Raw genomic sequence first — 12,324 nt, 5'->3', positions numbered from 1 at the left:
ACCTTCCACTGAGCCCAGCCCACGGAGGGAGTCTCTGTGCCGCAGTCTGCGGGCCTGGGTTATCTGAGCTCCTGCCCAGGTCCCAGGCTCCCCACTGCCTGGGAGCAGGAGGCATCCTGGATTGGACTCCTGGAGTGGGCTTCCCTCCCGGCTCCAGCAGGGGGGCTGCTGGGGGCTGGGAGGCGGGAGGTTCAGAAGATGAATCAGCAATGGAAGTCTTGGGCTCCTTGGTTTCTTCACTCACTCAGCTGTGACCTTAGGTAAGTCCCTTTCCCCGCTTAAGCCTCGGCCTTCTGATCCGTAAAAGCAACACCTAGCACACAGCAGCATGTGGAGCCTTCCAACACCTCATAAACGCCAGGCCCTCCCCACGGGCCATGTCAACAGCCTCACGAGGTGGAGGCCTATCATTACGCCCATTTCACAGACGAGGCTCAGCGGGGCTCCCCAGGTCTCCAAGCCAGGAAGCGGCTCTGGGCTCCTCCAGAGCCGTGCTAGTAGCCAGCCGGCCACACTGCCTTCCTCTCCCGACATGTGGGGTGACGTGTTTCTGGGCTTTGGGGAGAGCAGGGGGCTCCACGACCATGAATTCTTCTAGGAGGGGCTGGGAAGGGCCAGGGAGTCTGAATCCGTGGCTAAGCTTTTGGAAGGAACTGAAATCCTGGTTTGGGGAACTGGGCTCATCGTCACCAGACCTTCTCTTCCTTCCTTCGGAGATTTGGATCGTGAGGCAATTTGAAAGGAAAAGGCCTCCATGACACCAGGGAGGACAGGGCGTGGGACGGGGCCACGGACAATCCACCCAGTTTGGGGGGGGGGTCACAGCAGGTGGGGACAGTCACGGGGCTGGAAGAGGGGAGGCTGGAGGTGGGAGAGGGTTGAGTCTCTCTGGAGGAGGGAGCGCCATCCGCCAGAGGGGGAGGGTCTTAGCACAGGGCCCCCAACACGCTGCCCCTTCAACTTTCCAGCCCCCCTTGACTAAGTCCCCTCTTGTAAGCCTCACCCCCTGAAGGGTCAGTGCTCAGCGCTGTCCTAACCCAGGGCAACAGACCCACAGCCCATTGTCTCCCAGGTCCTGTCCCCGCCAAGGCCCTGCTCAGCAGGGGACTTCTCAAGCCCTCTACCTCCCACAAGTGGAAAGCAGGACTCAGAGAGGCCCAGGCCAGACTCAAGGTCACACAGCACCAGCTTTGGGGCCAACCCAGCTCCCACCCTACAGGCCTCCCGGGGTCCTAGGACAACATGGCACCCACCACCAGCTTGTCCCCCCAGGGGCCACTGCAGCACCAGAGGTGGACAAGATCAGTGGAGGAGGCAGCCGCAGTCCCTGGGGTCACATCAGGACAGTGTCATTCTTAATTCCAGGATACTCAGCGATGACAGTCTGGCCTCATCAGCTCCTTCATCTTACTTGATATGGGGCCTTTTGTGCTTTGGCAGCAGAATCTGTCCCTCCTCTGGCTTAATCCCCAGCTGGAGGTGTCTCTGGGGCCACCAGACCAGAACAGACAGACGGCTGCCCTGGCTGAGGGCTCCCATCTGCCCCTGGGCCCTAGGAGGGCGGGGAGAGGCTGGTGCTCGTGCTGAACCCTGACCACTCCAGGCCCTCTTCTGCTCCAGAGGGGGACGAGCTCCTTCTCCCACCCCACCCTGCTCAGCTACCCTCCCCCAGCCTTGCTGCACCAAGGGGCAGGGGTGGGGGAGGCCCAGCCCTCCAGCCTAGGAGCCCTCACTGTGCTGTGGGCATGTTGCCTCAGTTTCCCAGCCTCTGTCATGGGGACCCAATCACCCCTGATGTGACAACAGGGCTCTTAGGTACTCCAGGTGTAACTCGAGCCAGGCAAAGTCGTCCTATTAACGGCCGAAGGAGACCAGCAAGCCCTGCATCTCTGCCACGCTTCTCTCCAGTTAGAGGAGGAGATGGTTTTCATGCCCATTTTCTGGATGGGGAAACTGAGGCACAGAGCAGTTAAGTGGCCTGTCCAGGCCAGTAGCCTGTTGCCAAACGTGCAGAGATCAATTTCACTGGGGGTGTGGCTTCTCTCTTCCCAAATCCCCGCTCCCCACCCCCTAGTGCCCGGGGCGGCTGGGGTAGCTGCCTCCAGGTGGCCCTGGTTGGGCAGTGGGCACTGACTGCTGGCCTCTGGGCCGACCCCTGGTCATGGGGTGGGGTGGGGCGTGGGAGAGGGTGGCGCTGCGGCCCCTGCAGGCTCCCTGCTGAGCATTCTGTAGAACCTCACCCCTCTCCTCTCATTTATTTCCCGCGTCACGCCCGTCATTTTTCTCCTGGCCTGACCGGAACAGTCCTCTCCCTCTCCTCGATGTTGCTGGAGGGCTTTGAAAGGCTCTAAATCAATGCCCATCAGCCAGGTCCTTGAAGGAGCCTGCAGGAGCTCGGAGGGAGAGCCGGGCCCCCATCTAGCCTGCAAACAGAGACGGCCGCTCTGCAAGCTCAGGGCTGTGGGGTGGACGCCCTCAGCGCACGTGTGCACACTCACACACCCAGCCCACTCCGAATGCTCCCGAACACAGGCACACGCCCCTGCACACAAGCTCTGAGGAAGCCTGGGCTCGCCCAGCACCTCTGACTCCAGGGCCCAGGGCCACGCCCCCCAGAGGGGTCCTGGGGAGAGTCCTGCGTCACACGCCCTGGTCTCCCTCTGACAAGGAAGACCCAACTCAGCCTGGCGGAGCTGGGTGGCCAGGTCCGCTGGTGAAGAAAGGCGAGCAAGTCCTTCCACGATTTTCATTCACAGATATTGTGAACACTTACAATGTGCCTGGCACTGTGCTAAGCCCTGGGGTCAACAGTGAACAGACAGGTGTGATTCCAGCAGGGCAGGCAGATGATGACAGTGACCACGACGAGAGCCATCACTGATCAGCCACTCACCGTGTGCCAGGACAGTACTGACCATACTGTCAGTAGGGACTCTAGCTATCTCCATTCTCTAGATGAGAAGATTGGAGCACAGACAGCTTAAGTAACTTGCCCAAGGTCACACAGCTGGGAACAGAGCCTAGATATTTTAGTACCAGAAGTTGTCCACTTAATCACAAAGCTATATTGCCTCTTAATAAGCAAGCAACATAACAAACACAGACTGTGGGACCAGCTCTGAAAAAATCAGAGTATGGAGGTGGGCAGAGCTACTTTAGGTGGCTTAGTCAGAGTGGGCTTCTCTGTGGAGGTGGCATTTTAAGCTGGGACAGACAGAAGAGAATGAGCCAGCCAGGGAAAGAGCAGAGGTGGGGAGCAGAGGAAGAACACTTGGGGGCGGGGAGAGCTTGTGCAGAGGCTCTGAGGTTTCATGAGAGTTTAGTGGCTTCAGGAAACTGAGAGGCCAGTGTGTGTTGGCAGGAGGGGTGTGGTGGGTGTGAGAGATGACTCAGGAGTGGGCCAGCCCTGTTCAAACATCACCTCCTCTGGAAGTCACCTCTGCTTGGCTGTTCCCTCCCGCACAGCCCCCTTTCCTCACACCTCACCCAGGACCACTGTGTGGCCTCGCAAGTCCCTGGGGCCCTCAGAGGTACTAAAATCTGCCCACATATATATGCACACACACATTTCATGGCCATAAAATTTGAAAGAGTTTTTATGACTATTCCTTTTGAAATTACTTTGCTATGACAAATTCGATTAATGTATGGGCTTCTTGATTTCTGGTGTCCTGACAGTCACCACATGTAACTGGGAATTCCAGAGGATTCTGGAAAATTCTCAAGAATTCTAGAAAATTGAACCTATAATTTGTCCTCAAATGTAATGAAATTTTTACAAACACGAAATTTCATAATGATTAAACTTGTCATACTGTATTTGGTAGATCTTTACTAGAACAGTCTTAATCTTGACTTTGCCCTTTTTTTGAACTTATGAGTCATTATATATTCTTTTAGGTCTTGACACTCCCAGGGGCCACTGAAAAGCTCGAGTAGCCCGATCCTGTGGCCACCCTGTGCCCGGGGAGGAACGTCCACGTCCACCCTGTGCCGGGGGCTGGGCTCACATGTCCGTTTCCCCAGAGGTACAGGGGCCGAGCCTGGGCCCAGGGAGCTCTGGGAAAGACTGGCTCCCACACAGGTTGGGAAGGGAAGCTGGTGGGGCTCACGGCAGGTCTGCTGGGGGTTCCTGGAGAGGGGGAGGTGCTGGCGGCAGGCCCCTGGCCCGTTGTCCACACCCGTCCATGGCTCTGAATAAGGTGTGGAAAGGCGGGAAACCCCAAGAGGCCGCTGAGAGCAGACCTGAGAATGCCCAGGCTGCAGACCTACCCTTTGCCCAGCAGGTGGACCCTTCAGTAATGGCACCCTGGCTGGTGTCCTATGCAGCCACTTTCTCCCAGAGACCCTTCCCTCACTTGCCCCCACTTCCTTCTTGGAGGAATTTCCCAGAAACATAAAGCAAGGAGGTGTTCAGAGGTGGGCATCCAGCCCTCTTGGGGTCCCTGCCGGGTTGTCCTGGGCTAGAGCCCAAGTGCCCACGAGGTGGCAGCAGAGAGCACCCATCAGATCTGAAGCCCTAGACAGAGCCGTGGAAATGGCCTAGTGTAGGGGTTGCCAAACCTGGCCCTGGGTGGGAAGGAATCCCCCAGCTCGGGGCTTTGCAAAACCACAGATTCCAGACCCTTTGTCCCCATCATACTGGAATTTCTGGGAGGGGGACCCGAACACCAGTTGAGAACCATTCAGATCTTAAACACGGGGAAAGGAGAACAGGACAGGTGTGACTGCCAACCCTCTCCCTCTCTCTTTGTCCTTCTGTCTAGGTTGACATCTTCTCCCACCTGGACCCAGGTGGACCTCGTCACTACTGGGTGTGGCTGATGAGGGCTGGGGTGGGGAGACAAGGCTGCCTGAGCTCAGGGTGGGGCAGCCTTCCTGGAGAGCTGGGTGTGAACGCTACCGTCTGTCTCCCATCCCAGCCCAGCTCTCCAGGTTCTCAGGGCCCAGACCACCTGCCAGGGCACCCCTGAGTCAGCAGAGGAATGAAGGGCTGGGCCAGGTGGTTTCAAAGTCAGATAGAGCTGGTTTGGAGTCCTGGCTCAACCTCTCACCAGCTCTGGGACCTTACTAGCTTTGGCAAACCCCTCAAACTGTAAGTCTTGTGTCCTCCACAGTCCAATGGGAGCAGGGAGTCCATCTGCCACGTGACATTATGAGGAGGAGAGAGAATTCACGAGAGGCCCCCAGCACAGCACCTGGCATGTCCCAGGCATTCAGTATATCAGGTTGCCATGAGCTGTCAGGTTCATGTCCATCTTAGGGCTGGTGGGTGGCTGTGGAGCTGGACATTGGGACAAGCCTCCCCAAATGAGGCCAAATGGGGCACAAGGGTGAGGGGAGGAGAAGGTCTCACAAATGTGAACCCCAGAGCAGAGCAGATCAAGTGGGGTGCTCAACTGTGGCTTCCTTCAGCTTCCCCAGGACATGGGTCTCCATTCTGGACACCCCAAGGCTTTGGCTGTGTCTCCTTTCCCCACCTCGAGTCACCCAGCACTTCGGTGGGTACACTTCGATGTACCCACACACAGCACACACAGCGGTCTGTGCAAACCTGGAACATCCCATGCCAGGAGATCCCTGGGGGGAACTTCAGTCCCCTTGCTGGGAGTCGGCCTGTGGGGAGCTGACCAGGCCCATGGCTGCAGTGACAGAGCGGCATAGGAAAGGCTGGGTGGAGCTGAAGCCTGTGCATCTTGAGGGAGGGGTCTGCCTGGCCGGGAGGGGTGGGGGCTCTCCTGAGGGGGTGGCCAGAATCCTGGGGTCTCAGGGCAGGAGTGGCTACAAGCTGAGGCAGCTCTAGCTCCCCTGGCACTGTCGCTGGGCTGCCTGCACTCCTCTGACAAAGCCTGCAGCCCACTGTCCCCGAGGACGGGGGCGGGCTCTCCCCTGACCTCTGAACGCCTTTCACCATGCAAGAGGGCTTCTGGAACTCTGCCCAAGGAACTGGCTCAGAGGGAAACATTAAGTCCATTGGTCCCATGTGGGCAGGCCCATGGGCTGATACGGGAATGGCAGACACCCCCTCGGAAGGGCAGCCAGCAGTTCTGCTGTCCCACCACCACTTACCGTGGTCACGTCAGAGTCTGGCGGGGTCATCTCCACCAGGTTGATGTAGTAGGGAGCGTCCTTCCAGGCGGGGTGGTTGTCGTTGATATCCAGGATGGTGATGTTGACCTGCGAAGCCACAAGGGGCACTGTGGGAAGCACCTAGCTGAGCTGCGTGAGGGCAGGGCCCACGAGGGGGACACACTCAGGTGCCTATGGGGCATCTTGGCATTAATTCCACCACCTCCACCCAAACTGGGGGTCTCGGGACAGGCCCTGGGCTTTCAAGGACAGGAGGGAGCTACGACCCTTCCGAGCCCCATCAGGAGGCTGGCAAAGGATGAAATGCCCTGCCATCCTTCCTGTGACCTGGGACTTCTCCCACGCCACCCCGAGTGTTGGCTGGAGGTGACTGACAGGGTGGAGGTTTGGGGTGGGGAGTCTGAGAGAATCCCTTGGGCTTCCCAGTCAGTCTCAGCTACAAGGCAAGCAATTTCCCTGCTCACCTGCCACCCAGGTAAATTATTTATAGAGCTGTGAATCCTATTAGCAGGGGCCTCTCATGATAGAATAGGGCGCTGGGGATTTTTCTTCCCTGGCCAAGCGATACTAACCCCCGCCCCTCTGGCTGGACAAGGATGGGGGCAGCTGTTGTGGGTAGGGTGAGGGCCATGAGAGAGGGCAGGAGAGGGCTCTCCAGGGAGAGCCAAAGAGAGCAAACGAGGATCAAGAAGGGGAGGCGGCTGGAGTGAACCCTCAGCCCGTCCCCTGCAGCCTCTCCCGCATAGGGTCTTACTGACTCCCACCCCCCCGTACTCTTCAGCAGCTAAGAGCTCAGTCTGGACCTTCAGATGTCCTTCTTTCAGCCTCCACTCTCTGAGGTACCCTTGGCGGGGTGACATGACCTTGGGCTCCAGGCCTTCATGGGTCCTACTTGCTCATGGTAGGGAAGCTGGGCATCCTTTCTCAGCACCACAGGGTTAGGGTGGGGTGGTGCAAGCCCCAGGGATCCTCCAGGGCCCCACTTCCTGCACTGAGCCGCTCTTCCTGGCAAGAATACCTACTCCTGTTTCTTGGCAGGTGCCAGGGCAGGGAGGGGCCTACGGGGCTCATGCCTTCTGCTACCTGCCCAGCTGGTCTTTTGCGGGCAGGGAAGAAAATATTTGCCCCTCCCAAGTGCCCCATGTCCCAGGTGGGAATGGATTTTTTCCCCATAGCTGCGGTGACCCCAGGGCTGACCTTGGCTGACAGTGAGTTGGTACCTGCCACCCTCACACGCCTCACTTTGTGTCCCGAGGCCTAAGAGGTGCAACCTGAGGATGATGGGGGAGCACAGGAGGGGTGGGCACTCACGGTGGCAATGCCAGTCTTCTGGTTGTGGCCCACGCCCCCGTCCACTGCTCGCACGATGAGGATGTATTCAGACTTGGTCTCACGGTCAAGCAGGGAGGTGGTGGTGATTTCACCTGCAGGAGACGGGGTGCAGCAGGGAGGGTTGGGGTGGTCAGGGAGAGGTCAGGGAGGGAGGGCGAGTCAGAGCATGAAAGAGAGACATTTGCAAGATCAAATGATCCAGCAGTGCGTGTGTGCGTGCGTGCGTGCATGCGCATGCACGTGTATGCTGAGGGTGGGAGCTGGTGCTCACAGAAGGAGGGGGACAGCACCCAGGCCTTGGGAACTGGCACTCAGAGCTGGGCCAATATAACCCCGTAAGGAGTAGCTGTTTCCAGATGTGGGAAAATCTAGGCTGCTTATGGGGTTGGGGGCTGGAGAACAGGGCAGGAGGGCCATTTGGCCTCAAGCTCAGTCACAAAGGACCTCTCGTTTAGACTTTTGACCTTACCTTACTGGCTTTATCACTGGAACTAGTTACTTAAAGTCTCTGTGCCTCAGTTTCCTCATCTGGTCAAAAGGGAACAATAACAGGACTGGCCTCATAGGGCTGTTGTGGGGTGGATTTAGTTATCATGGAAAGCTTAGAATAGCGCCGGGCACTATTTATCCACACAGTCACAGAAATACAGCAACAGGACTGAAGCACACCAAGTGTTTCACATGTGTTCCGACTTGCGACTCATTACTGGACATTTCAACCTACAGTACGTTGAGAATTAATAGCTACAAACTAATTTCCTTAATTATATTGCCTTCAATTTTTTTCAGTGTATAAGCAAGTTATTCTATTAATATAAACATTTAAAGTAGACCATAATTTTTGTCAGCCTGGTTTGGCTTTCCTTTGTATTTTAGTATAAATACAATATGGGAGTCACCCGGTAGTGGTGTGCTAGTAAACGCTTGACAACCAGCTCCCCAAAAGAAAAACAAGGCTTGCCGATTTCCATGGTGTAAATACCCCACTAGGGCCCGTTTTAAACTTCCAGCGTGAAGGCACCGAGCACGGAGCCGGGAAGAGAGGGATACAAGTGGCTCTTGGGAGCAGGTGTGAGCCGGGACAGTGGCTGCAGCACGCCACGGGAGCCAGGCCATCACCGTCTCACTGGACCACAGGAAAGGGCCTATACTGGAGGACAGCGAGACCCAGATTTGAATTCTGATTATGGCCCCTGCCAGATGCTTGGCCTTGGGAAAGTTGCTGAACTTCTTTGAGCCTCAGTTTCTCCTCTGTAGAATGAAGATTAGTATGCCTTTGAATCAGAGCTGTTGTGAGGATTAGGTTAACTATAGGTGACACTACCAACAAACAGAAAATGCTGGTTTCCTTCCAATGGGCTGTGGAAGCTCTCCAAGGGCAGCAACTGAGTGCTATGAATCTTTTTATCCCCATTGCCTGAGCTATGTGGCCTTGGGCAAGTTGCTTAACTTCTCTGTGCTTGGTTTATTCTACCATAAACAAGGGAGCTGGGTCAATGGTCCCTAGGACTCCTCCTTCCTACCACACTGGCCTGTCCTCTGGCTTGTGCAGGGCTGAGAGGGAGGTGGGGATGGGGGTCAGGACAGTGAAAGTGCTACGGCCAGGAAGAAAAGACTGGCAACGGTCTGCCCACCGAGCCATGCTCCTTGCTGGGGTGGTGTCAATTAATTGGCAGGGCGAGGAAGAAATTAATCTCTAAAAAGTTTTAAACATGAACTTGTCAGCATGATAGATGGCACCTCCTGTCTGGGAAATTAGATCCAATTAAGGCCACCTTTGTGGAGCAGGCCTGGCTAATTTGACCGAGGAGCTCAGAGGAAAACGCTTACACCTTTGGAGCTGAAGGAGCTGTGTTAAGGCTGCAGGAAATTGTCCATGTCATTATTAAAGGCCCCGGGGTGGACACGGGGTCCCTGACTGGGAGGCAGGGCGGGGTGCTGAAAGGTCACTGTGCCCATCGCTGGACCTGGGTGGCGGCATGTGGCTGTAACATGGCTTTAAATAATGTAGCATTTAAATTCTGGGCTCTGGAGTCAGGAGTTCAGGCTCTCTGAGTCCTCAGTCAAGTTACTTAACCTCTCCTGTGCCTCAGTTTCCTCATATGGAAAATGGAAGAAGGCGAAAAGGGACGATGCTGGTCAGAGCACTTAGGGCTGAGAACTTGGTTAATGTTAATGAACAATATTTCTCTGAGTCCCCTGGAAACACGGACTCGCTGAGGGTGGATGCTCCTGAGAGCAGGGAGGAGGGCCCAGGACGGCCCTGGATGTGTTCAGTCTTTGTCCACATCAGCACCAACCATCTGCTCCCCAAGCTTGCAGGAAAAGGGGATGAAAGAGATTAAGGTAAGCTTGGAGCAGGGAGGCATGCCTAACAGGAAGACTGGATGCCCGGCCGGGCCACAGGCCGCCTGTGGTAAGGATGGCCAGAGCCCACCAAACATTCCTGCTCCCTTCCCAGGCTGGAATGGTTGCTGGAAAGTAGCTGTCAGGCCAGGGACTACTTTCTCCAACCATTGTTGCATCTGGGCAGGGCTATTGCCTGATTCGGGCCACTGGGATGTGGGCACAAGTGGTGCATGTCACCTTCAGGCCTGGCCCATAAACATCTCCTTGTATAATACTCCATGTTCTCTTTTCCCTTTGGCAATGACCTTGGAGCCACAACATGGAAGGGGCCTGGGTCCTAGAATCACCATGTGGAAGCCTGTCCACTGAACAAGCATTGGATTGCAGTGTGAGTTAGAATTTCTACTGTGTTAAGCCACTGAGATTTCAGGGTTTGCCTGTTTAGCATCTACACTTCCCTTACCTAACACAGAAACAGGTACTTGGAAGTGGGGAGCCTTGCATGCTCCCTAAGCTGACTTGGAGCCCCCTGAGGGCTGCGCCTTGCCTTATTCCATTCCCGCACAGCCCCTGGCAAAGAGCAAGCCCCATTGATATCTGAAGAAATAGATGCATGAATGTCCAGAGGCCTCATGTTCCTTCCCAGCTTCTGGCTGAAAAGCCTGCAGTCTCTCCTTGGTTTTTTTTGCCCCTTCCCACTGCCGCCCAGCTTTAAGGTGGAGAGAGATCTGGTGGGAGGCACATGGAGAAATGAAGAGAAAGGTGAGAGTTACGTGGGCTGAACAGGGAGCTGGAGATGGGGGCGGGCCGCTGGGCAAAAGGACCAGAGAAAATGATGACGATAACCTAACTTTGTCAGCACTTGCTCTGTGCCAGGGACTCCTCTAAGGGTATTCCCTGTAATGACTCACTTAACCCACACTACAGTCTGAATATGATCATCCTCATTTTGCAGATGTGGAAACTGAGGCATGCAGTGTGTCAGGAAGAGGAGCCAGGATGCAAGAGCGAGGTGGGCAGCTGAGGGAGGGGATACCTAGGCTTGAGAAAGGTGGCCCTGAAGAGAGGCCTGTTAGCCAGCTCCTTGTAAAATGGAACACGTTTTACACACAACAGGGCTCCTCACCACTGAAAGACACCCTTTAGTGGGCAAATTCATGTTGTGATTTTTGGGGGGGATAAAGTCAGTAATCACACTCAAATTAATATTCAGGGATAAAACCAGGTGCTCAAAGCTGGCTTGCTCAAAAATGGGGTCTTCCTGTGAGAGGGAGGAGACCTGGCCCAGCTGCAGGCCCCAGGCTGGGTATGGAGAGTCGGCCTGAGGCGCGGAGGACCAGGGCTCACCTGAGCGGGCGTTGATGCGAAACTGGGAGGAGCCCTCCAAGGAGTAGATGATGGACTCCTGGCCGTACTCCCGGGAGCGGTCCAGGTCTGTGGCGTTCAGGAACAGCACTGTGGCTCCTTCAGGGAGACAACGGGACGGGTGGGGGGATGCTGCTCACCAGAGGCTCGCAGCCTTAGGCCCTGAGAGTGGGACGTGGGACCTCCCCGTGACCAGCCCTCAGGAGGCAGGAAGCCTGCCCGCAGGGGTGACCCAGGGATCAGAATGGGCTCAACCACTTGCTCCTGTAGCCCAGATCCTGGGCTGTAAGGGGGACAGACTCCAAGGGAGGGGGCCTGGAGCCTGGATGGATTGGGCCCTCCCTCCTCCCACTCTTGGCCCAACTCAGAGGGCACACCACTGCCCCTCCCCACCCCTCCCTGGCTGGTTGCCATATTAAATACACTCAGATTGACCAGCTTTGACTTTGAACCAAAAAGAAGTGAAGCTCCATATTAAATTATTTTACATTTATTGTATTCACTCTCAGTCTTGTTTTATCTTGTGCACAAGGGGCATTTATAAGGGTTTTTATTTTCTCCTTAATGTCCAGTTAAGGTCCTCCTTCATTTCCATCTCTGTGAAATCCAGGGGGGTAGATCAGCCTTTCTAGCTGCCCTGGCCAGACCCTGAGAATGGCTCTCCCTGAGGCCAGGTTGGCCAGAGCTCTAGGCTGCAGCCCCCTGCCAGCCCTGGCCAGGTAGCGAGGAGCTGAGGTTGTGGCCCCCAGAGCTCTGGGCTGCAGCCCCCGCCAGCCCTGGCCGGACAGCGGGGAGCCGAGTGTGCAGACTCCTGGAGGCATTACACCCAGGCTGGGATCCTGCAGGAGCTCTGGCAAGCAGCTTGACTGGTCTGAGCCTCAGCTTCTTCCTCTGTAAAATGGGTCTAATGATAAAGTCCCACTTGTGGGGTTGTTGTTGAGGACCCCGGGGGGTGAAGCCTGCAGGTGGGAGCTGTCACCAGCCGCAGACCACAGTTGCTACTGTGCTGAAGAATCAGTAGTCCCTGGGGACAGAAGGGGCCCGGCAGGGGGCCCGTGGAACAGGCAGGTCATTCTGGCCCCTTCCAGGCAGCCCTGGGGCCTCTGACCTGACTCTCAGTCCTGCCTGGAGCAGGAGGACAGGTACAGGGGCCTGACACACCCCTTTATCCAAGCACACTCAATGTGG

The 12,324-nt window shown here is 56.2% G+C and overlaps 1 protein-coding gene across 1 annotated transcript in view; it reads right to left on the bottom strand.

Moving 5' to 3' along the window:
* Positions 1–12,324, bottom strand: part of LOC139074484 (cadherin-23-like) — a 316,069-nt gene that overhangs the window by 30,012 nt on the left and 273,733 nt on the right. Inside the window, exons 19-21 of the mRNA XM_070565310.1 lie at positions 11,119–11,235; positions 7,402–7,514; positions 6,070–6,177 (exon numbers count right to left, since the gene is read on the bottom strand). Of these exons, the coding sequence (XP_070421411.1) occupies positions 6,070–6,177; positions 7,402–7,514; positions 11,119–11,235 (338 nt within the window). The remainder of the gene's footprint in view (positions 1–6,069; positions 6,178–7,401; positions 7,515–11,118; positions 11,236–12,324) is intronic.

The sequence above is a fragment of the Equus przewalskii genome, chromosome 1, assembly GCF_037783145.1.
Source record: "Equus przewalskii isolate Varuska chromosome 1, EquPr2, whole genome shotgun sequence".
NCBI classification, from domain to species: domain Eukaryota; kingdom Metazoa; phylum Chordata; class Mammalia; order Perissodactyla; family Equidae; genus Equus; species Equus przewalskii.
This window is presented reverse-complemented; position numbering and strand designations above follow the sequence as displayed.